The 24,685-nt window shown below is 43.8% G+C and overlaps 1 protein-coding gene across 4 annotated transcripts in view; it reads right to left on the reverse strand.

Moving 5' to 3' along the window:
- unc5a (unc-5 netrin receptor A) overlaps positions 1–24,685 on the reverse strand; it is a 163,036-nt gene that overhangs the window by 31,996 nt on the left and 106,355 nt on the right. For 2 of the 4 annotated variants that reach the window (XM_033633372.2, XM_033633373.2), the window contains exons 3-7: positions 16,397–16,540; positions 14,653–14,756; positions 13,216–13,396; positions 9,721–9,888; positions 1,745–1,909 (exon numbers count right to left, since the gene is read on the reverse strand). In XM_033633372.2, the coding sequence (XP_033489263.1) occupies positions 1,745–1,909; positions 9,721–9,888; positions 13,216–13,396; positions 14,653–14,756; positions 16,397–16,540 (762 nt within the window). The remainder of the gene's footprint in view (positions 1–1,744; positions 1,910–9,720; positions 9,889–13,215; positions 13,397–14,652; positions 14,757–16,396; positions 16,541–24,685) is intronic. The other 2 variants (XM_033633375.2, XM_033633374.2) reach the window with 1 other exon arrangement.

The following is a 24,685-nucleotide window of genomic DNA, read 5'->3' on the forward strand; positions in this document are numbered from 1 at the left end:
TTGAAGTATGGGAGTTGCTGACAAGCCAAAACCATCTTGCTATTTTGCTTATTATAATACTTCACACAGCCGTTGTCTATGGAAACACATCTGCTGGGAACAGATTGGGACAGGCATTCTTCAGAGGCCAGCGCTCCGCTCTGCACTGTCAGTGTAAATACTGAGTGACTCAGTGTGTGTGTGTGTGTGTGTGTGTGTGTGAAGAACAATGACTGGCATCTTTGTGTATATATCTTGCCTCTCTGAGGAGGAGCTGCTGACCTTTGATGATGGGCCGACTGAGCTCCCTGGTTCACTGCACCAGCCAATATTCGGTTGACACACGCACATGCACGCACACATACTGACACACATTACGCTGACACACATACACAATGCAACATACAGTAGCTCTATCCACCCCCCGCTTTCCATGCATCAGTCTGTCTGATCACGTCAAACGGTGCAAGATACATAATTCAGTTTATTAATTCACTGGCCCGTGTTAACTGAATCCCCATTAAAACCCAGTGTTTATCATGCAGATCATCCAAAGAGCGGGCTATTTATAACATTTTCTTATGAGACGCCACCCTGAGACTCATCATTTCTGGATGGGAAGCGGTAATATCTTTCTGTCTTTGATATCTGTAGGGAGCGACAGCGCTCCCCCTTCATGTCCATCTGGTCAGCAGTGGACCCTGTGGTGCCACTTTCACTCAGCTGCCGTGCTTTGCGGTTTCTGATCCTGACAGTACGCACATGCCCTATTAATGACACACGGAGAGTGGGAACACATAACTGGCGGCCTTACAAAAAACAAAAATACACATTAGCTGTGTAGCTATATAAACACACAACATTAACACTAATCACAGCGCACCTGCACATCGACCGTGTGTGTGTTTTCACCGGTGATTTGACCTGTGGCACTTTATCTGGCAGGTTGTGTTTTAATCAGAAGAGAGATGGTTTAATTCTCAGCTCTATTAATAGTTCAGAGAGCATCACAGCATTGATGCAGGTGAAAAGGTTGTATATTATCTTAGCAACGGGTGTCATACCAGCGTTTATTAGAAATGATCGTCTAAAAAGGTCACGCAGGTGGGGACAAGCCAGTAATGGTCTGCAGACAATTCCGCTGTCGGTACAAGAGTCTTATGAAATGGACATCTTTCCCTCAATCTATCACAAGAAGCTGATGCCATAAGGAGGCATAAAATGTTTATTTGATCTAATAAAAAGAGGAGGAGAACACTCTCGCTCCTCATGCCAAAGAGGAAAGCGTATTCAAAAACAAGAAGCGTGAAGGGAAAAGCCTCTCTCTCCCCATCCTCTGTACCTGCCTTAGTTCAGGGGCTAATTGATGCTAATTCTATGCACCTGTTCTCCGTGTATTGTTTGTGATCTACTTGTATTTGATGAAGGCTGCAAGACTGAACCGTCATGCTTTTTATTTTTTGAATACATTTTCCACTTTGGCCTTGATAATGTCATGCTTCTTTTTCACTATCAGATCAGTGGTGCACTTTATGGCAGCTGATCTCAAATGTTGTTTTGAGTCCATTTATTGAATCAAAAATGTTCATTTGCCTCTCATCAGCTCTGCTATAATAACTAAATATATAAGTAAGCCGTATTCTACTGATTCTGTTGCAGAAAAGTGGTTAAAAAAATACCTTGTGCGACGGCATCTTTTCTATTGTTCTGCTGAGTTGAAAGTTGAGAGTATGGTTTGCAGTATGTGGGTGGTGAGTGCACTCACTCTGTGGGCACTGCTCGCTGGTGCAGTTGAGAGACTGGAGGTCGAGCCCCTGGCAGTCTTTGCCCCCGGTGCCAGGTGAGGGCTGGGTGCACTCCCTGCTTCTCCACATCGAGCAGTCTGAACCACATGCTGACCACTTGCTCCACTCGCTCCAGCCTCCGTCCACTACAAACACACATAAAAAAAAAAACACGGGTGAGCGCAAACACACATGCAGCAGCAAAAACTCCAACTGATTCACTTCAAACACTTACATCTTAGTTCACTGGAAAAACTATTGATCGGAAAACATGCTGAACAGTTTCGATAAAACAAGCTGTAACTCCTTACAAACAGAGTGAATTGTTAAAACTCTACACGGTGAAGTTCAGATGCAGCAGCGGTGTAAAAGCAGTGGTGTATTTGCGTGTGAGATGAGAACAACTGGTAGAATACTCTGTTGCCATCCTGTGCAAATCCACTCGCTCTAAAATGGAAACCTGGTTGGGAAAGCATTATAAAGACATGCAAATCCACTTGCACACACTCAAATCCAGCAGATGCACAGGGAAACCAAAGCGTGTAAAACTGCTGAGGAGAGCCATATTGTCTCTATTCTGCTTTCTTTGTTTATTTTTAACATGGAAATCAGATGCAACTACGCTAAACCCCAATGGTATGAGTGTGCTGTGGAAGGTGTTGTGGCCTGGTAGGCCCAGCTGTCAACAAACTAAATCTGTACAGGGAGAGGAAATTGACCCTTGGGTAATACCGTCAGGGCCAAGTTTACATGTACATAGGTATTATTGAAAACTGAATTTTTTTTTTATTGTTCAATCAAAAGAAAAAACATGTCCATACAAGCACTTTTATAAGAAATACTCCATCTAAATGAAAACACAAAACACAACTGCTAAACCAACAGGTGGCGATATAATCTCAATACTAAAGCCATGCAAAGCAGAAGAAGATGATGCTGGCCAATCAGAAACCCAACAAAAGCTATCACCGAAAGGCTACCTGCAGCTCTGGCTTCTGTAGCGCATTTTGACGCCTCTGTTTCTGAATATGGTGGAGGAGTAACTGTTCATTTACATGTAAACCAAAATGACTGTATATGGAGATGGACAACATGTCTCCACTTCCTCCCACTGTACAAAACTGAAGCTAAAATATCTAGGACACGACCACTGCCATCTTGCCAAGTGATCTCCCCAGGGTATCGACTTCCTGCTGTCAGACCAAATCGCAGGCAGTGCCACTGATCCCCATCACACTGATCGGCATGCACAGCTGTCAGTCATGACGTCAAAACCCCCCCCTTTTTTTTAATCATCAAATAACTAATTAAAAGCAAACTTACCAGAAAAACAAAGCCCTGACTATACAGTAGAGTGATAAGAGCTACCTAAAATGACAAAAACCATCTTTGGGAAACATTAATTTGATGTGTACTTTGATCTTTTAGTCTGGCCCATGTCCCATCCACTAACATGGAGGGGGCAGGGTTTTTGAGCTGTACTGCAGCCAGCCACCAGGGGGCGATCCAGATGTTTTGGCTTCACCTTTGGGGAGTTGTCATGTTGTCCATCTTTATCACACAATCTATAGTGTAAAAACGTATAAAGTCCTGCAAGCAAGGTTAGAGCCAGCACTACTTTGGTGACGTTCACCATTGTACGAGATGCTGTCTCATTTGTGATGCCTCACGAAAGGAATAACAACGCACATTCTGATGTTACAAGCCAAAAACGTAGCTCTCTGTTGACAAGTCAACATTTAAAATAGAGTTTCTGAAAATTTTCACACTAAATGTTTTACAAGCAAATACAGCTTGTGTGTGGACGAAAGACCCATGTACATGCGGACTACGCCGTAGGTGTACACACAAATATGCAAATTATATGTGCTCATATGTTTTAAAAGTTCTCTTAAATTAACATTAGTGAGAGGAAACAAATCTGCCTTGGTCTATTTTCTCTGTCAAACAAGCCGTTACTGTAGCAACACGAGCGTCGCCTGCAGTGCATTTGAATGCAAGACACGATACAGGTGGTATTACTTGGAACAGAGACGAATGTACATTACACCTGCAGCCTATTTCTATCTACCGCAACTTCAAACACACCGCCATCAGCACGCGCAAAACGAAACAAATGGAAATGGGCCGGTAATTGTTCTGAGCGAGCCCTGCTGTAAGAAATATCAGCAGCTTTACCACACGCAGAGAGGAAGGCCATTTCGCGAAGGTGGGGGTAATTTGGCAATGTGGCGGGGGTAGGGGGGAGAGGGTATTGGTGGTGGCTGGGAGTGATATTGCGAATGACACAGCGCCAGGCCTGGGGAAGGTTATCATAGGGCTAATGGGAAAAAGAGCAGTAATGAGCTCTCATGGGGGAAAAACGCCACTGTCTCGCTCGTTCTCTCTCCCAAATGTAAGGGTGAGGAGGACCAGACAAGAATCACCAGAGCAGCGCGCGCGCGCGCACACACACACACACACACACACACACACACACACAGAGTACAAGCACACCTCTATGACAGCAGTAACCCTCCTCCTGACTGACCTAAGGGCAAGGAAACCTTAGCGCTCATTAATCCTAGCAATAAATAGTGCAGGGGGCGCGACCCAAAGAGAGCAGGTCTGGCCCGCTGCAGGTCAGAGGCTTTACTTAATAAAACACAAGTGTGAGAGTTACTCAGGTTGGGATGCCTGTTATTGCATAACTCCACCAAGTAATGATATTTGGTTTTACAGCCAACTGCAAAACAAGATAAAAAGAGCCAGAGGCCAGAGAGCACAGGTGTGTGAACTCGACCCTGCTCCCACACAAGTCTGCATGTTAGTCCGTTTGTGTCCTCAAATGATTGCCGGAGAATGTGAGTGTTTTTGTGTGTGTGTGTGTGTGACGGGATGCTGACACAGCTTGGGCCTCTTTGCAGTCAGATCCATTTGGCAGAGAGAGCAGAACCAATCAGATAATTGTCCTTGTTTGGCATCGAGTGGACCCATCCGTGGGCCAGTGGGCTGATTATCCAGGCTGGGAACGAGATTGATTGAATAGCGAATTACATCCTAATGAATATATTATGTCGCCCCTCAGTTTATCCACACCACTGTGAAATAAAGAGATGAGATCAACATCTGCCCTGATGAGGTGATGAAATTCTACTGCTCTTTTCCACCACAAAGCAAGACTAATGGCCATGCAAATACCATTTTCAAACAAGGAGACTGGAGTGGAAACAGGGTGCTGCTCACAAGAATGAGGATGGGACACAAGCACCGCGACCCAAGCTGGGGAAAAATCAAAGGGAGATGAAGATGCATAAACAGTTCTTGATAGCTTGTCTGACTCTGACACATGTTGCAAACATTTCAGAAATATTCTGCAGGAGTCGAGACCGGAGAAGTGCTTGGACCGCATAAAAGGAAGTGGGAAGATAGCAAGTCGTTAAAATAAATGCACTGAAGCAAGAAAACTGACACTTGCCTTGATTTCCTTCTTTCAAATTTAAGGCTGAAATCAGAACCAAACCTCATCCCTTTACTTTCTCAGAATCCACATAAGAAAATTGTTGTCCACAACCACAGTTCTCCTTATCAAATCCCCAGAAAGAGATTGTTAGCTCTACTGCAAAAGGCACCACAGCTGATTTTCAATCATGCAGCACCACAGGTTTTAGGTCAGGCAGGTCTCTCAGGAGGGACAGTAATACAATAGCCCAGTGGCAAGCCCCCATTTGGACATGGTGTAGAGGGGAGAAGCAAAAGAAACCCGACCATTCTGTACAGGTCGGTAGGAGGGCCTGTTTGAGGCTTTGCTGTTCAAAATGACAATGGCTGCTGATGGACACGGTCCGAGATCATCGGACACCTATGGTTTCTGTGTCCTTGAGGGGAACCTGAGGAGGTAGACAAGTACCACTGAGACCAGCAGGCCACCCCTCTGCTCCCACTGTCCTGTCAGCACACATGTGCGCACAATAACCACCCTTAATCCTAGTGTTCAAAGGCTGATGAAAAAAAGCCGCAGAAAACCACAGGCCAATGGAGGGGGTTGATATCTGAGCCAAAGAAGTGGATGATGCAGCACAGATTAATAACCAAACCTTATTCTGTATTTCTGACACATTTCATATATCTAAAAGTTCGAGTTGTGTTAGTGGTTGTGATGTAGTATATCATCGTTAACTGTACAAAGCTGAGTGTACTCCCTTATGTTGACTGAACCGCCAGAACACACCGAAATGAGACAGAATGAGATATGACGAGGGTGAGCCAAAACCAATGGCACAGAATGATTAAAAACAGCGCCGATGCGAGACTGTCACCAGATGGCCACCGTCTTTTGAACTAAAGTGTTTTTCTCTCACATTTATTAGCCATAGCCCTTATTTTTTTCCCTTGGATAAAATATGGAGTCTCCAGAACACTCTCTGATAATATCCAGAGACATGCAAATGCTTACTTTCAAATTAGACTTAGACATTCGCCTGCAGTGCAGACAGTAGACATATGGGCGCTAACTTGCATGTGTGCAACACGAACATGCACAAACACACGCTTACAAGTACGCATGCACAAATACACCAGCCCCAAGTCTGTTTATTTTCCATCTAGTAGAAATCTCACGGCTCCTCTGGCAAGCCTGAGGGATCAGTACGATATTTAAATAATTCACGCGAGTTAGAAATCTCTTCAGGTTGTTTGCTGTTCTCGAACACATCAGCAACACTTCTAATTCATTTGAGTGGGGCAGTTGCCACTGTGTCACTTCCAAAACTGGGGACTAACTATTTGCTGTTGGCTCAGGTAGTGCGTCTTTGTTGGAAATACTGCCGTGATCTGACATTTTGCCATGACTGTTGGCTCTGACCACAAGTCCGTGCGGGGGCAGAGTCAACCAGAGGGTGAGGAATGGACTGCAGATTTATGTGGGATACTTGAGCAGGATACAATGAGATGGAGACAAAAGGAAAAGGAGAAGGCAGGGAGCGGAAAGAGAAATGGAGATAAGCTCTCACATAGTTTGGCTACTCGCTGTCTCAAGTGTTGATCTGCTCTGCTCTGAGCCTCAGGCTTTAGCCTCAGCCTCCTCCTCCTCCACAGCTCCCCGTGTCTCTCCCAGCATGGAGCCCATCTGATCTGCCACACAGGCCTCCGCCAACTCTCATTAAACACTTTGGAGACTTCGACAAAAATACAGATGAGCCTTCCTAGTTTCTCACTCTCCAGATGAGAGGTGGGAGCTCGCATTCAGATACAAGAGTCATTGTGAAAAGACATGCGGAGACTTCTGTTACGAACAGGCCGGTGTAGATGGTGTCGGTCTGTTGAAGCTCATATGAAGCATGCGTGTTGAAATGTCCCTCTGTGGCTGAACTGCTCTGCTACTTTTTGAATGTGGAACAACACATGGCCATCGGCATTTCAACGAGAAATATATATAGACTTAGCCGGGCAATGCAGGGACATATTATGGCCTTTGCATGTTGTTGGTTCCAAATTTAAATAGATTTGTTTCCAGCAAATATTCATTCAGTTGACAGCATCTCTTTATCCCCAAAGGAGGCGCACAGCAAATCTGTGAGGCCATCGATGTGTTTTGGACAAAACAGACTGCAACAACAAATTAAAAGAATAAGCGGCTAAAAAACAAAATGTATTTTTCCTGTAACTCATTTCAAAGATCTAATGCTGCAAGTTAAATGCACTAGAGAGCTTATAATCAACAAATAATCTGAGTCTAGATAATTAATGAGCTCTTGAAACAAGACCTGAATTAAATCATGTAATTTTTAAAAATGCAACTCAAAAACAAAGGCACTGAGGAAAAAATGCCTCTCAAGGCTGACTTAAAAAAAAAAAAACACTCCCTCTGAATCCAAATGTCAGCCATGTCTAAATAAATAACATGATGTCTATCTGCAGCATTACAGCTCCCCATGTAATTTATTCTTCCCAAGTCTCTTTATTCTGAAATGGGCTAAAATCACCATCTACTGTGAGTGCAATGGATTAGGCCTGCAAAGGCTTTAAGCAAAGTGATAATTAAAGTTGTTATCCAGTATGTAAGGATGCTCTCTGCTAGGCTGGTCTCATCTGTTCCCCCTCGCTGAACGTGACTCTATGAGAACATCTATTCAAGTATTCAGGGTGATGATTCAAACATGTGTTAATCATGTGTTTGATGAATCAAAGTGGGGATTCAGATGTATTTGGGGGTTGTCATTGCTGGATTGTGTGTGTGTGTGTGTGTGTGTGCTGGGTGACAAATGATGGGAGCGGTCAGTTTATCTGGGGGGACTTCAGAGGCATGTCTCAGAGTACACAAAAGAGCCGCGGTACAATTTGTGGATGGAAACAACAGCCCATCATCCCGAGGCTCCGCCGTGGTGGACTTGGGCCTTGAGAGGAACCCTCTCCGGGGTCTGACAGCCGGGGCTGTCTGTCCCACTGATGTTCTGCCTGAGATGGGTAACGACTGAGGGAAGGAGGCAGAGACTACTCTCTGTTGCCAAACAACAGGACTGATAGAGGTGCAAGCGAGGTCACGTCGCTGTAGCGTCTCTCATCAAGAGAAAAAAACAGAAGTTCTTTCTTTTCCAAAGTGTCTGCAAACTGTGTTCACAGGGCACAATGCAATTTCTGTCACAGCACCCTAAGGGTTGAAATTACACACTTTCTCCTTGTGGGGCAAGAGAACGATAGAGGAGGGCGGGGTCTGGTCTAACAATAGCAGCTTGGACTGACATTAATCTCTTTAAGCTCATGGAGGTCAGTATCCTGCTTTGCTGTGGGGGAATGTCAAGCATCCCTGGACACCCCTCTAATTCCATTACACGTTGCTCCAGCGCTAATAATTCCAAATCCATCCCGATAGTGTCCTGATGGAGTGTCATGCATTGCTGTGTTTCCTTTGTCTTCCTCCTCCTGCTGTATTCCAGTGGGCCATGTTACTTACACTCACGCTTGACATCTAGTGATGTCTTTACATGGTAGACGTGTAACACAACACCCTGATTCACTGAGGAAGATAACCTCTGTTTTAGGCACGGAGAGGCTGCCACTGCCAGAGGTGTTGGATTTCCCTCTCTGCTATTTACCGAGCGTGGGAGGTTTCTCCTGCGGTCAGCATGGCTGCAGAGCCCCGGCTATACGTCCGCAGACTCATCTGCTGGCAGCTAAACAGCAAGCTCTTGTACAAACACTCGGGGCCTTTTCTGCTTCTTTCTCAGTTTTCCTCTCCTCTCTCTCACTCTTGGCTTTGTTCATGCCTTCCTTACACTGTATCTGATTCCATCTGTCTCTATCCCTGATTTCACCTTACACCTCCTTTTTCCTATCCTGCTCCCACTCCCTCGCTATCTCTGCCTCTGTCAGGGGGCTAATGTGGGACTGCAAATGAAGCAGCTTGACTTCCATCTCAGGCTACCGGAGATCGATATGTGTTGCTCAGTATCAGGCAGGACACTCTCTGCCTCTCCGACGCTCTCACAAGGGAGAACGGGCAGATGAAACGCCCTCAACTCCTCACACGTAAACATGGCACACAGGCCGCCATAATTCAGCTTTTTATTGCCCGTATTTACTACATAGCTTGAGCAGCAAACAATAACAAATGTACTCGCTGGTCTGACACAGTGCCATGGCTGGGACCATGTCTCTTAAAACAGACAGGTCTCTGAAATAAAAGCAGGGTCTGCGTACAGCACAGCAGATAAAGAGAGATGTGAACAAAGAGTGATAATAATAAATCTCTTTCAGGATGAGGCCTTACTGTGAAGACTAATAGACTCTGACATTGCTGTGGAAGCAGGCTAATTGCAGGAAACAACAGAAGCACTGACATCTAAGGAAAGACCTGGGCGCAGGTACAAAAGGCAGCCAAAATAAAGATGAATTGATGACTTCTAGATGCAAAAAAATGCAAAAAGGAAGCCACAGGAAGCCAAGCGCCACAGGACAAACGGGGTTGCCTGGGAGTTACCTGGACAGGTGGCCACGCAGGCACTTTTCTGGACGTTCTGCCCCTCACAGGATGTGCCTCCATTCAGTGGCGTGGGGTTGGTGCAGCTCCGACTCCTCTTCTGCCAGCCACGCCCACACACAGCACTGCAGGACGACCAGGTGGTCCACGTGGACCAGCCGCCGTTGACTGTCAGACCGGCGCCGGGGGTGGTTGAGTGGGTGAGGGAAGGGGGGGGTAGGTTGGGAGGGAGGGATGGATGGATGAAGGGACAGAGCAGCCAGGATTACCCGACATGCACCAAGGAAAAGAGGTGTGTTGCGCTAGAATAATCGTGACTGCTGTTACACTCTTTGGTTCGGCACTGCAAGGTGAACTAATGGAAGAGCAAGAGCAAAAGGGGGCTGCTTCCTGTGTCCGAGTTGGAATTACAGCCAACTGCAGTGAAAACAAAATGGCTTCAACAGGGAGCGGAAAATAACATGACAGCTTGCCATCTTTGACCTTATCTCTGAGGAAGACACAGTTTCTGCAAAGTAACTAGTGGACATTTTAAAAATCCCTCCACATTTCACCGAGCTAATGCAAGACATTACACAAAACACTCATAATACAGTCGGAATATAATCACTGTAAAGGACTGCCATTTACAGCAAAATGCTCATGGTCATAAATGCATAAAAAAGAAAGAAATCAACGTCTACTCCTTGGAAATGCCAACACACTACTGAAAAATACATATATTGTGGCTGTTCCAGTAATTCAGATTGTGTCCTTCACACATCCACCGCTGATTTCACACGTCATTGTTCAACTCAAGTATTCTTTGGATTGCAGAAAACAACACTATCATTTATTCCTCTTTTAGATCTGAAACTCAGAGTTCAGGCACTTTAAAAGCCAGTGCCTGTGTGCTGAACCTTAACCGTCTATTGACATATAATTGTTGTTATATTGCTGGATTGCAGCAGGTGATTACATCAAATCACGCTGGCTTAATTCTAATCAGCTTCTTCCTGTATATCCTGTGTTTGCCTCAGCTTACGAGATACAGAGAATCCTGATTCATCGGCTTGAACGGTGCTGTCGTTCCCTCTCTGTACATACTCCCTCTCCTAATTTCCCCCCTAACTCTCTCCTGTGCTTGTCGCGGCTGAATCATTTCCTTGCCCTCTCTATGCGATTGATTGCCCGCCACGGCGAGGTAAATTGCCAGGCAACTCGGCCCCTGATTACCTCTTAGCACAGAGTGCAGTCACACCAGCCAGGCCTTGTTAAAATGCATCTCTGGCCCCCCGTTGAACCCCCTTTGAAAAGTAGCAGTTATTATGACTTGGTACGGCTAGCTAGATCAGCTAGCATGTTGGACTGTGATGCTCTCAGGTAAGTGCATTTTTCTTTGCTTTCTTTTGAACAAGATCACTTCTATTTTGATTTAACCTCAAATATTACTACAATGGTAATACATTTGTCATCTTGTCAAGCACACAGAGTGATGTGAAGAAATAAAATTGCACATGCAAGCACCCCGGCAATTTGTTCACAATTTGTCATGGTCTGAGAACGAAAAAAAAAAAAAATTGTTTGACAATACGAGAAAGGCAAACAATAGGAATGTGAATGCTCCTGCCTCCACAGTCATTTCAACTCTACATTTCTTCATCTGCAGAGCAAGTCTTTCAACAACAAGCTAATCAATTATAATCAACAGGAGGAATAATTGGGATTTTCTCCCCCCAGTTTTTACGCTGGAGGCTTGGAGGAGTGCATGAGAATGTGTGTTTTGACTGCATGCTCCAAATTAACACATTTCATTTGAAACCGTTCACCGTAGAAGTGCACATGCCTCATTTTTCAGCTATACTTACAGTCACACAGCGCTATCTAAATGTTTGAAACCCCTACAGGGTCTGCACAGTTTGCTGAATTATAAAAATCAGTCTAAAAGGAAATTACATAAAGTGTTTTGTCAGAGATCTGATATATAGTGATCTCTCTTACAATCTATTTCATCTTCTCTGGTAAATATCGATTTGATAATGACATTTCTAAATAAAGTAATACATGCAGATGTGTTCTCACATCTGCATGTATTACTTTATTTAGAAATACATGCAGATGTGTTCTCACTCTAGTTCATCTATCTAAACTATAGACGTGTATGTTTTTTTTGCTATAGTACAGTGAAGATTTTTGTCCTTGTTGCATAAACTCTCAAAGTGACTCTCACATTATGACCATGTTTTCCTAATTTAAATTCATCCTACACCTTAAAATCCATTGAGATTCCACTGGGAGTATTTGTTAGGCAGAGAAACTACAGTATTAAAAGGAAATTAATTCAATTATAATTCAAGCAGCTTAAACCTGAATTTGAGAACTGCACAATGCATTAGATTTTGATCAAATAATACCCACTGACACCCTGATTTCACAAGGGATATGCATACTCACAGTGCACCCCCTGTTTTATAAATGTATTAATTTCCTTAAAATAATCTGAATTTTCTTTTATATTTAGTCTTGCGGAAAATATATGTGGATCTCATGCAAAAAAACTAGAAACAGTTGCATCTTAAAATCATTTCATAGTAGAAGAAATGCTGCAAAAACTGAAGAGGTGTGCATACTCCTACATAGTGCTGTATATTTGTGGCATATGTTTTCTCTGCCGCCGTGTTAGATAATACACAAGAACTCTTTTTCTGACTCTGCAGCTCATCATAGCCTCATCTCCTACTGGCAGCCTCATCAAAAAAACGGACCCTGTGTCAGACATTGTGCCAGATCATACATTTTTTATATGCACCAAAGTTGCTTTCATGATGCATTCCCCACATGATTACCATCTCCCGTTTGCATGTTGCTGAGAATTAACTGTGGCTGTAACGTATGCAAAACTAGTGCCAGTACCCAAGGAACCCTCTGTGATTGAAAATATGCTGTTCCTCTGAATTTTAATAAAGATCAGTCTGCTTATCAAGCCAAGTCATTATTTACAGTTTGCTGTTAATTCAATTCCTCATCTTGTATTGGATTCACTACAGAGAAGGAGGAAGATGGCAGCCCAGAGATTGGAGACTGCCAGCTTTGGCAGAATGTCTGCCAGTAACATTTTAAGTTGTGCTAATTAATGTGCGGATACACCACTATGTCTTTATGTCGTTATTTATGATACGGCAATTTATTGTTTGCTGAAAAATAACGCTGACTTACGCAAGTTGTCACCATATGTTACAAATGTGTAACACAGCATATTGTTATTAAAACTGCACTGTAGAATCTGAGAGTAATATTACAACCACTTGATAGAAGAAGTGCTCCCAGGTATCATCCATGCAAGAGAACATGCAGAGGTTAATGTGGACATACGGGATAACACAAGCAACATGCAAGCAATACATGATTCATTAAAGCTGTTTGTAGAGTTTGAAGCCGGGGATCGTTCACCCCCAGACCTCTCATTACCCTCCGTGTGAACAGCTCTGACATCTGTCGAGAGAAGTTATCACCTACCATAGACTAGGACCGTGGCAGAGGTGCTTTTGCGGCGAGCGACGATGTTTTTGGCCACACAGGTGTAGTTGCCCGTGTCCGCCAGCCGGGCCTTTTTGATGACGAGATTATGGTCGGTTGTGATGAAATAATTGGGGTCGCTTGCTGGGTTGATCACATCCTCGTTTCTCTGCCACTCCACCTGAAAATACGTTTCATGGGTCAAAATTCACTCCAACTTAATAAAATTGTCCCCCACTCCCCCGCCGCCATCCTAGCAGCTCTACAGTGACCACACGTGCTGTGGATTACACATTTCTACATGGATAGGAAAAGCTGTGAGGTACTTCTGTTTTTGATGCAATCAAACAGACAAAAAAAAGAACAAATGCAGCTTGGTATGAAAGTGATACCGAGATGAAATTAATTTATCTATACACCCCACGGACTTTTAATATTCATTCTCTTTGTGTGGGAAATGCAGCTTTTATTTTGTAGCTGCTGGAGATCTCTGTAGCTGCTGGTGGTCTGAGAGTGAAACTGATCATGCTTTGTGTAGTTTCTGTGCCCTCTCGCAGAAGCCAAAAACTGATGTTATTCCTATTTTGGTGTACTCTCAGATTGGTTTGCTTGTTTTCTTGCTCTCACTTGACCTCGCGCCGTCTCAAGAGTAGCTACGGTGCGGCGGCATTGTTGTCGGTATTACTGCCAGTTGCGATGCCGTATATAATTGGGCTTTCTTCCTCTTGTGCGCTATCCCTGTTTTCTCCCGTGGTGACTTCTGCTCTGATGTTCTTTTCTGTTGAACTGCGGTTGGCACCTTCCTTCCCATTTCTCTGCAAACTGTCCCTACACTGTCAAGCTGTGATTGGCTAGTCTGCTGCTCCTGGTCTCTGGGCTGTCTGAGTGGCTGGCCTAACCTCCTCTTGTGTTGTTATTAGAGCGGTTAGTGCCTATCTGGGACCGGGAGGATGCAGCAGACGAGGTGAAACAGCTGGCCCCAGTCTGGTCCTCTAAACACAGACACACACCACTGAGAGATGCTAGGAGAAGAGAGAGAGAGCTAAGCACAACAAGAGTGTATGAGAGACACAGTACATGCAGAGAGATGGAGAATGGGATAGGGAGAGAAAGAGAGAGGCAAATAGACCCATTAATTATGGATAGGTCTTTAGAGATGTCAAACGGGGAGTGAAGCCTCCAAGCCTATCCTGAGTGATGTGACGAGACGCTGTGATATACGGCTTCTCAGAGATGTAAGAGAGATAATAAATCAATAATGGGGAATAATTAGAGGTGTAATTTATCCGTACAGGGTTGTCTGTTCCCTGGTGGAGCAAGGGAGAGATGCAGGGGAGCTGATCCCGGGCTACTTTTTGCTCTTTGTCCTCCTGGTGAGGAAAGGGTAAATGGATGCTAGATGTGGGCCTATAAATATCTTCTGTATCCGTGTCTCACCTCGGCTTGTGGCACTCCCTCGGGGGGATGGCAGCGCAGTAACACCTCCTGGTCCAATGCCACCTCTTTACCCTGCGGCTCCTCCTCAAAGTTCTTTCTCAGGTCTATGGGGAAAGAGACGGGGAGAAACGCAACCAATTATGATATTTGTGAGAGCGTGGAAGATTTACATTAAATGCTCCTATCCACAAAACTTGGCTAGGCGACGCTTCTAAATTTTCCTCATTCTTGAAACGTCCACCCATGTCCTCGCTGCGCATGTCGCACTCCAGTTGGCCCCTAAGCCACACAGGGATTGGTGGCACCAACCATGTTGCTTATTACAGGCTGCCTGGCTGGTTCAGAGATGCTTGTCTGCTGCCAGAGGGGCCCGGCATCAAGCAAAAGCAATTGCATTACCCCTCACTCCTCCCCTACCACCCACTCTCTCTCCAGCATCCGCCAGCCTCCAGGTTTCCATCTGTATGAGGGCTTGGAGCAGCCACACAAAAACACAGCCCCGAGGCGCCTGGACAAGAGCTCCTGCAAGCCTGGCTGACTGCATGGGGCTTCACATTACATCTCATTGGATACTCTTACTGTTGCACCAAGCCCTGCCATACATTTGTCTGCGAGCCCAGGCTGCGGATTACACAGGTAAAGCTGGCAATGCTTATTTCTTAAAATAATAAATAAAAGCAAAGCTCTTTGTAGCTGATGAGTCAGACAGGATGCTGATAGCTGGCAGGTTGGCGCAAATTTGATGCGCTCACCCCGGGTTTTGACTCAAAGCGGAGCAATGTGTTCTTGTGTTGCGAGGGGCCGAGGGTGCGGTTGCGAGCCGCCGGTGAATTCCTTTAAACAGATGTTGAGCCTGTCCTGACCAATCATAGTAAGAGGAACATTAAGACAAGTGGAGAGTTTCACGACATTCAATTTAATTAAAGCTGATACAATGGGACTGGAGGAGACTTAAGATGTAACGGTCCTGGAAGGCTCACATGTATGAGTGTGTATTGGTGCGAACGTGAATGTGAACCTGTACGCACACACGTATTGAAGCATGTGTGTGTCCTTATCTCACATCTAACTGACTTTGTTGAGCTCTCAAACAAGGTTGGATAATGAATGTGTGTTTTCAAAACGTCTGGTGGCTTGGAGACAGCGCAGCGTCGGGCTCTGTCTGGAATAATGCATATTTATGTGGGAATTAATAGGCAGAATGCTTTAAAATACTCAAATGTAAAATGGCTTCTTCTAATAAAGCTTTTGAGGCTGCAGCGAGGGATGTGTCTGTGTTCCCCAGACAGATTTATGATTGCTGCACAGCAATAAATTTCAAATCTGTTTTTATTCCAGTTACTTTCATAGGGATCATTGCTGATATACTGTATCCAGTGAAAAATACGCTCATGAATACTCAAATTCAGTGTTCCACTTTTTTTTTCTCCTTCCAAAACTGCCTTCAAGCAGATGCATTACTCTCTGTTTCTTCCTGCCAGGGTCGAATATTTACTTCTTGTAAGGAGAATTGCAGGAAGATGATTTAACTAAATTGTAATCACAGTAATGCACTGTGGTGCACAGATCATAATGGCCTCTGGGCTAACTGTTAAATGAAAGTTCCCTCCCCAACCACCCAAAGTGAGAAAAAAAAAATTGTGCTAATATCCTCTTATTACAAAGTGACATGCGATATGTAAGCACCTTGTTAGGCAGCGTGTGCATCTGTAATGATACAGTGAACGTGTTAAAGTGAACTCACAAGCGATCCTGATGTACGCTTTTTGGCTCTTCTGAGTCCCGGTGGTGCTCCAGGCGACACACTGACACCAGTACTCATCCAGACCGAAGATCTTCTCCACCTGCTGTCTGGTAATGTCAATTGTCACCTGCATGATTGGCAGCGCTGCAAAGCAAACACAGGAAAATTTTTGTCAAAATGCTGAATGGGAAGGGGGCGGGGGGGCTGAGTGAGCGCAGGTTTATCCCCGCCATCAGATCGTTTGACGGCGACGAAGAATGAAATGACCATAAATATTTCTCTGCAGAAAAACAAATGAGCTCAACTGAATCCTTTCCTGCATTTTGTACCTTGAACTAAACTGGCAAAGTAATTTAAAAAAAAGCCAGGCAGAATAAACAAGCGGAGAACCATAATCATATATAAACAGAGTGCTTGTTAACCGAGGAAAATGAGAAGAGAGCCTCACAGCTATCCTTGGTGTAATTTGGAAGGCGTTAAAACACCAACAGTTGGGAAGGAACAAGGAAGCGCTAAACAAACACTCTACAAACAAAAATACTCAGCACGACCTGCTTCTCTATTATTAAATCCAGGAGGGGGGGAGAGTTCACATTCTATGGAGCATTTCCACAACAGTGTTGATATATCAGTGATGCTGCTGTAACGCAGGGCAAAAATAGCTTTATTGCTTTTCAAGAAGAAAGTAAAGACAACGCTTCTCTAAACAAAGGAACAATGGGACAAAGTTCATTCTGCTAAACCGTCCAAACAATATCGCGTTGTCTGTCTTTTTTTTTGATATTTGAGAAGTAATCCTTCATTTCATTTTCCTTTGACCTTTCATGTGGACCTGTAACCCACACGTATCTCTGATATATTGAGCTAGGACCTTGATCCCTTCCACGTGTCCTACTTTCTCTTCACTCTGATGAAGAGATTGCCGTGTTTTTCCCCCAGCTTCAGGCTCTCGCTCCCTCTCATCTTTTCTCTCTGGGGTCTTCTGGAGAGAGTGGTGTTGAACCTTTTATATGAACACAGAACATTTTACTGTCAAAGCGGACACATCCCCAAGACTGACAGAGTAGCATATACAATGCTGTATATTTAAGTCTCAATGGAGAGCAGCTTTTCAACTTCCATTTACATAAAAGCACTTTGTGACACTCTTACACTCCCCTCGCACACTTGATCCGTCTGCAGTGATCATTCCCAGCTCCAGACTGAAGCTGACTGAAGTTTGGCTAAGTGGCACCTATCAGGCCATCAAACCTATACAGCAATTACAGAAAGCACTGGTGCCGATACGGAGTGCTCATCAAACCAATAACGGGGGATTTTTCGTAAACAACGCGAGGCAAACTGTGTATGGATCTGTGAAGGCTTGTGTGAGTGCAGGCTGGCCCGGCTGTGACATGAGCTGTCAGGAAGAATAGCAGAGTGGCTTCATTGCCGGCAGCCACACGATGATAAGTAGCTATAAGGGTCACTGGCGGACCCCCCCCCCCATGTATTAGTGTCTAAATGCGGGAGATTTTGCTATATGCGATCACAGTAAATGTGAGTACGTGTGCAGTGAATCCAGCCCTGGAGCGCCACTCTGAGCGTCAACAACACCCTGTGCTGCATGCAGGATTTCACCAACATGCCCGTCTCTGCAAAAAGGAGAAAAAGTGATATTTGTATGTTCATATTGGCTTTAATAATTCAGCCAAAGAACTGTCAAAAAAGTTTGAAATAAAAGGCTGGGCTGCGGAGTTCACTCTCATTTGCTGACTTTCTTTCTCTCTCTCAAGCTCCTCTGTCAGTGTGTGTGTATATGTGTGTGTGTGTGTGTGTGTGTGTCTGCAGAGACAGTGCGGGGCACAGGCTGAGAGAGCACCTAAATGCTAAAACAAATGGCTAAAGCAACAAAATGGGCACTGCAGAGAATGAAGAAATAGAGCAGAAGAAACTCTTCTTCTTCTTCCTCTGAATCAGCAGCAGGGCAGCATTTAGCTTTCCCCTTCGAACGGAAGAAATAAAAAAACAGGTACCTTATACAACAAGAACAGCATTCACAATCTCTATATATGCAATCTGAGAACAATGGTTATTCTCACAGCTGCATTTTGTATTCCAAACAGTCAGCCACAGCACCAACAGAAAAAAATGAAATTAGGCCTAATGCAGCAGGAGCAGCATTTTTTTTTTGTTGGTTACATATACACTTTTTATAGTACATGCTGCAAAGTGCAATTTACATCTTGAATACTAGGGAGGGATTAGGGAGGGGGGGTTGTTATATTTTGTTATACATGTGTGCTTGATATTAGGGCTGGGTATCGGGACTCAATACCCTTAAAGTATGGACTGAAATATCCCTGTACCAAGCAGTATCACAACTTCTTCAGTCAAACAATACCTGCATTCGATCCTTTTTGTTCCCCGATCTAGAAAAAAACAACTTTCTGGTTTTGCTTGCAGCCAATCACTGCAGACTTTCTTTGATTTAATGCACTGTGTGACCGCAACAGCTTCAACTGATACAGTCTGTGGTGTGGTAAAGTCAAGTGCAGTGTATTGACGGAGCTGGCAGTTCAGCGTGTACAGTTTTGTACAGTTATTTAATCAATGTTTTAGTAATTTGAACACTTTCAAAATGTATTTGTGTGAAAATCGTTTGGATGGGGAGGAATGGTGGGGGCATTGTATGCAACTGAGTGCTTCCATTCAAATGATGGATATTGAATTAAGTAGAAAAAGACGTTTCTCTACCGCTTTAAGGATACTGGGGGCAGTGGTTAGCATTGTCGCCTCACAGCAAGAGGGTTCCCTGTTCGAATCCAGGGTAGAGGATTCAAACCCTAGGGTGGGGGAGCCCCTTTGTGCGGAGTTTGAATGTTCTCTCCCTGTGTCAGCGTGGGCTCTCTTTAGGTTCTCCAGCTTCCTTCCACAGACTCTAAACTGCCTGTTGGTGTGAATGTGAGCATGAATGGTTGTCTGTCTCTTTGTGTTAGCTGCAATAGTCTGGCAACCTGTCCAGGGTGTACCCGGCCTCTTGCGCAATGTCAGCTGGGATAGGCTCCAGCCCCCCCACAACCCCTTAAAATACGCTTGTAGTGTCACAGACAGAGAGGGAAGATTAATCTGAAACACAACCTCAAACTTGAATGCTAAATGGAACTAAACTCTGAGACACTGTCACAACCTTGGATGTGAAGAACAATGGGAACATCTGATGGCCCTGATTTAGACCGAGCTCAGCAGTTTATGTGCACAAAATGATTCGGAGGAAAAAAAAATTGAATACATAAATTTAAAATTCGTCAATAAGACGTGTTCAGTGCTTTGTATGGCTCTACTTAAGGTAGAAATTCATTTGATTAATGCAAACCTTCCCTCTTCTTTGAGCTAGAGGGTGAAAGGAATAGATCAGTATGGAGATGCAAAGAATGAACAATAGCAACCTGAAGTGAGAAATCCTAAGAGGAGCAATTTGAAGCTCTGCTTGCCAGGGTAATTGCATTCTGTTTCCTTATCTCTTCCTGTCTCCATAATTACCTGCTTTCTGTGTCTGACACCTTCCAGTAACACTGCTGTGAGTCACTCTGTCCAATTTCACTCCAATTAATAAGTAGGACACAATAATCTCATCACTTTGTGAACAAAATAGGACTGTAATTTTATAGCAGTTAATAATGATTGAACAGGCTGCTGTTTACTGTTGTTTTTTCAAAGTCTGTTTCGCTGGGAGGGCTGCGAGCAAAACAAAACTTTATGAACATCACTCACAGATGACTGATACAGCAACTACACCACCGATTCATAGAAAGCTTTGTCTTCCTGAAAACTGACACGCTTATGACTCAATTATATCAATATCGATTCATAAAAGTATGCTCAGCTGCTTCCAAGGTGTGAGGAACTAAAGAGGGTAAGAAGAAATTTACACTTCCTTTCCTTGCAAGAGTCTGAACGTGCACTTAACATTCCTGTTAAACGATAATTAAAACATGACACGATTCCCCCAGCCTTCGGTTTGATCTGCGGCCCATTTATAAATTAGCTCATATCCCAAACCTCAGTGAAATTAAAATTTTAAAGGGTGATTATGTGATTGACACTGTGTGAATTCTGGGCTTACAGCTGGAACCCTGGTGAGTTTATTTTTATTGGAGTGCAATGGGGCAACTTACTCGGCTGTACTTACCCATAATATTTGGAAAATACACATCACTGAAGCTTTGTAACATTGCACCGAAATGAAGAGGTAATGCATGCTTGCACACAGAACGTATCATTCACGCACAGTCATAACTGTGCCAATACCAATAAAATCAGCTCCTGTCTTTTGGCAGTAAATCACACTTCACACCCAAACTCCCTGTTTGACAGGGCTTGATAAATATGCATAACATGTTCTTTAACACGCTGATACCAGATGGCAGTTACATGTTAACTCCTGGTTCGTGCTGCCTACAGAAGACCTGGCTTTGCACCTGCAGTCCCACATACACACTCATCAGCATGAAGCCAAAGAATTACATCAACTCTTGTGTAGATAAAATCAAGTTAAAGTGGTCACCGCAATGTTTGTGCTGGTCGTTGATAGCTCAAGAAAAACTAGTATCTCCAAGACTGAAACAAACATAATTTATGGTTTATTATCACTGTCAATACCAACTATAGGGTTACGGTAATCCTGTACTGTAATATTTTTATAGGAACAATGTAGTGATCCTGCACTCAGAGTACTGAGTGCAGGATCACTACATTGAACTAGAAACATCTGTGTTAACTTATGACAAAGAAAAGTTTTTTAACTTGCTGAACCTTGTCGAGCTACGGTCAGGAGCATGGTTGTGAATGTAGGTTTGGATGACTCATGTTCTGCGAAGGTGTAGGTTTGGTGTCTGAGGTGTGGAGGACAGACTGAAGTTAAAGTGATGGAAAGTGCTTCACATTGTAGCACTGTAAACAAAGTTAGGCTATGTAACCTGCTGCATTATGAATTAAATGAATCCTTTCTGTCCCCTGTGGAACAAGGTCTCTGCGTTGTCACCCATGGCAACATCTTAAGTCTCCACCCCCAAGTTAAGCTCATTTTTGGTCCTCCAGGTTTCCAGGTTTTATTAATGCATTAACCCTACTTAAAATCATGTTTCCTTCCCTTGACAAAGAACAGATACTTTGTGATAAACAATGCAGTATTTTCAATAACTGTAACTATGAATGTATCGGTTTAAAAAATTGTTCTAACTCAAGTGGATAGTGGAGTCCACACCACAACTATAATGACAATGGCAGTGGCGATCGGTAGGGGTGTAACAATCCATCGATTTGGAGCAATATTGATTTAATGATCAACAATCCAGTGCCACAGATGTAAAGCAAAAAAATCTATCTCAACTAAGCACAAAAAGTAAGGACATTTGTGTTTCTTTGTTGTAACAATGCTTCTTGGCAATAAATCTTATACCGCTGGAATGCCTGTTTATTTCCCTTTTAAATGGTGCCACATTTGTAAGGAACATGCATTTGTGGGATGAACAGCAGAGCTAAGTATGTGGGTTGCGCCCATGAAAAATTTGCCAAATCTTTATTACAGCTATTTTTTGCTGTTGACTCTTGTTTGGTGGATTGGATGATTGAAGTCTGAAGAAACAAGACATATTGGCAATTTAACAATTTATGCATTTAACAAACAGGAGCCTCAGTAGCATGTGGAAGAACCATACACAGCCACAACAGCCTGGCACCTCCTCCTCATGCTGGTCACCAGCCTGGTGACACACTGCTGTGAGATGGCATCGCATTCTTCAACCAGCATTCGTCACAAGCCAGCCAACGTGGTTGTGTTGGTCACTCGGGCACTAACAGCATGCCCAAGCTGATCCCACAAGTGTTCAATGGGGTTGAGGTCAGGACTGCTGGCAGGCCATTCCCTCGTCTCCACTCCCAAATTCTGGAGGTAGTTTCTGATAAACCCCGCTCTGTGGGGGTGAGCGTTGTAGGGCCTGACGGTGGAGGGCAGTCATGGCAGGCCTCCTGGCAGCCCTATGAGACCCCTGCGTGCAGTCTGTTCCAGATTGTCTGTGCAGAGAGCTGTCGGCCATATCGTCCTGCAAACCATGACTGTAAATCTGTAGAAGACTGCCTATGGTTCCTAAGCGCCGACAGGATGAGGAAACTGTCTTCTTGGGACGCCTACTTTGCAGCCTGTCTCTGACATCCCCCGTGATATGGAACTTGGCCTTAAGATGGTACTAGGGCTCACTCCAAATAATGCCAACTTGGTTTTGCGGTACACCAGCTTTAAGTTGCCCTTTCACACGGGCCCTATCCAGATCAGTGAAACGTGGCATGCCGATTCTTGGAGCAGACACCAACTGACCACTGCAGCAGGGCCCATGCTAACAGGTGCTCACAATCAGGTGCCAATCAGGCACCTGATTGTGAGCACCTGGGGGTGCCAGAAGCTCAAAACAAGAGTCACTAGCAACAGCAAAAAAAGCTGTTTGGCACCATTTAAAAGGGAAATAAAGAGGCTTTCCAATGGTATATGATTTATTGCCAGATAGACCTGAAGTTTTAGGAAACAGATGATGGTTTATGTTAAATTCAACGTTAAAAGATTTTTTCCAGAAAGGGCTCTCTGGCAGAAGGTTAACTTGTCCCATTTACTGTTTTATGTGCTAGTAGAGTCAGTTTAAAGTAAACTTTACACCACTTAATAGGTATAATTATTTACATTATTGCTTTTAACTTTTATGGCCAAAAGCAAAAGAGAAAAAGGTGGCAGCTTCTTCTGTAACCGCTTGGGTTAAATGGGCATATAATATCATATTGATTGTAGACCCCTAAATCACATCAATTTGAAATTACAGTATATTGTGGCAGACTTTGTAATGAAAATATCTTCTCGTTGTCCAAAGAATCAATATAATATCGTATCATGATGAAACTGGTGATTTATAACCCTAGCGATCAGTATTGTTGGGATCACTCTCAAAGGGATTTGATGAACAACAGAAACACCAACAGTCAACAAGTCAACTGACAGCCATTCAAAATCCATCCATATTCGCAGGGCGTCATGTTCAACATGGTGGATGACATTGCTTAGAGACTCATCACTGAGGTTTAAAAAAAAAAAAAAAAAAAAACCTACGCTGTTTGATAAAACAAACAGTCTTTATGAGGACACTATAGAGAAGGGGGACATCTGGGATGCAATCAGGCTCTCTTCGAATCAGTGCTAAGTGTTTTATTTTTTTATCATTATTAACGGAAATGAGAAGACGTCACAGCTGGAGCATGCAGCGCGTCCTTGGCATCACTGTTTACAGAATGTTATTGTTCATCAGTGTGGATACTGAAGCCATTGTTATTGTTCTTAGTGTGAATGGCCTTTAAGAAAAAATAAAGAGCACTGTTCCTGTCCATTGAGTGATAGGTGATTCTAGCATCTTTTTAGGAGTGATACCCTTAAATAAAAACAGATCACATGCCTTTTTATATTAACCTAAAAAAACATACATGGAAGGTGGCAGTGCTCTTTTCAGCCCCTCTCAGTCGTGCTCGCATACATCCCCAACAGCCTCCAGCAATTAGATAACAAAAAGCCTACAAATCACTCAGTGCTCAGTGCTGTAAAGCTGAGCCGCTATAAGTGCAGAGTAATAACTGAAGACTGGACAATCAGTAGATAATGTTAAAAGACATTTTAGTGAGTAAATCACACTGACTGACGCAGTAAAAGTGTGGGGTAAGAAGTGCAGGTGACACACACCTCCACCTCATTCCCAATTTGAAAACGACTCCCTTGATGTCCTGTGATTCAGCTCGCCTGAACATACATGGTTCTGTTAATCAACAGTCTGTGTGTGAAGCGGACAGAGAGCATGCCGGGCTCTTATCTAAAAGGAGCATCTATAAAAGCATCTAGGCTGTGCACTCTTCGAGACACGAAAGCAAACACAGTGTTCTGCCTCAAGACTTCCTGAGTTTTAACAAATGAAACGGAAAGAATAAAAAAAGAGTGGAGGAGATGCAGAGTGGCTGAGTTCATGAATTAACTGACCCTACCATTGTATGATGGAGCTTGTTGAACAGTCTTGAGGCAACGGAGTACAACAAAAGATATTACTAGATCTACTGGCACACACACACACACACACACACACACACACACACACACACATAGGACACGCAAACATTTACACTACTCTGCTTTATTATAATCCATGGCAAAGATAAGACTATTTACACATGTAGCCCATTCAGGAAGAACAGTCACACTTACAGTGACAAAAAGGGACAAGTCAC

This window comes from Epinephelus lanceolatus, chromosome 7 (genome assembly GCF_041903045.1).
Source record: "Epinephelus lanceolatus isolate andai-2023 chromosome 7, ASM4190304v1, whole genome shotgun sequence".
NCBI classification, from domain to species: Eukaryota; Metazoa; Chordata; class Actinopteri; order Perciformes; family Serranidae; genus Epinephelus; species Epinephelus lanceolatus.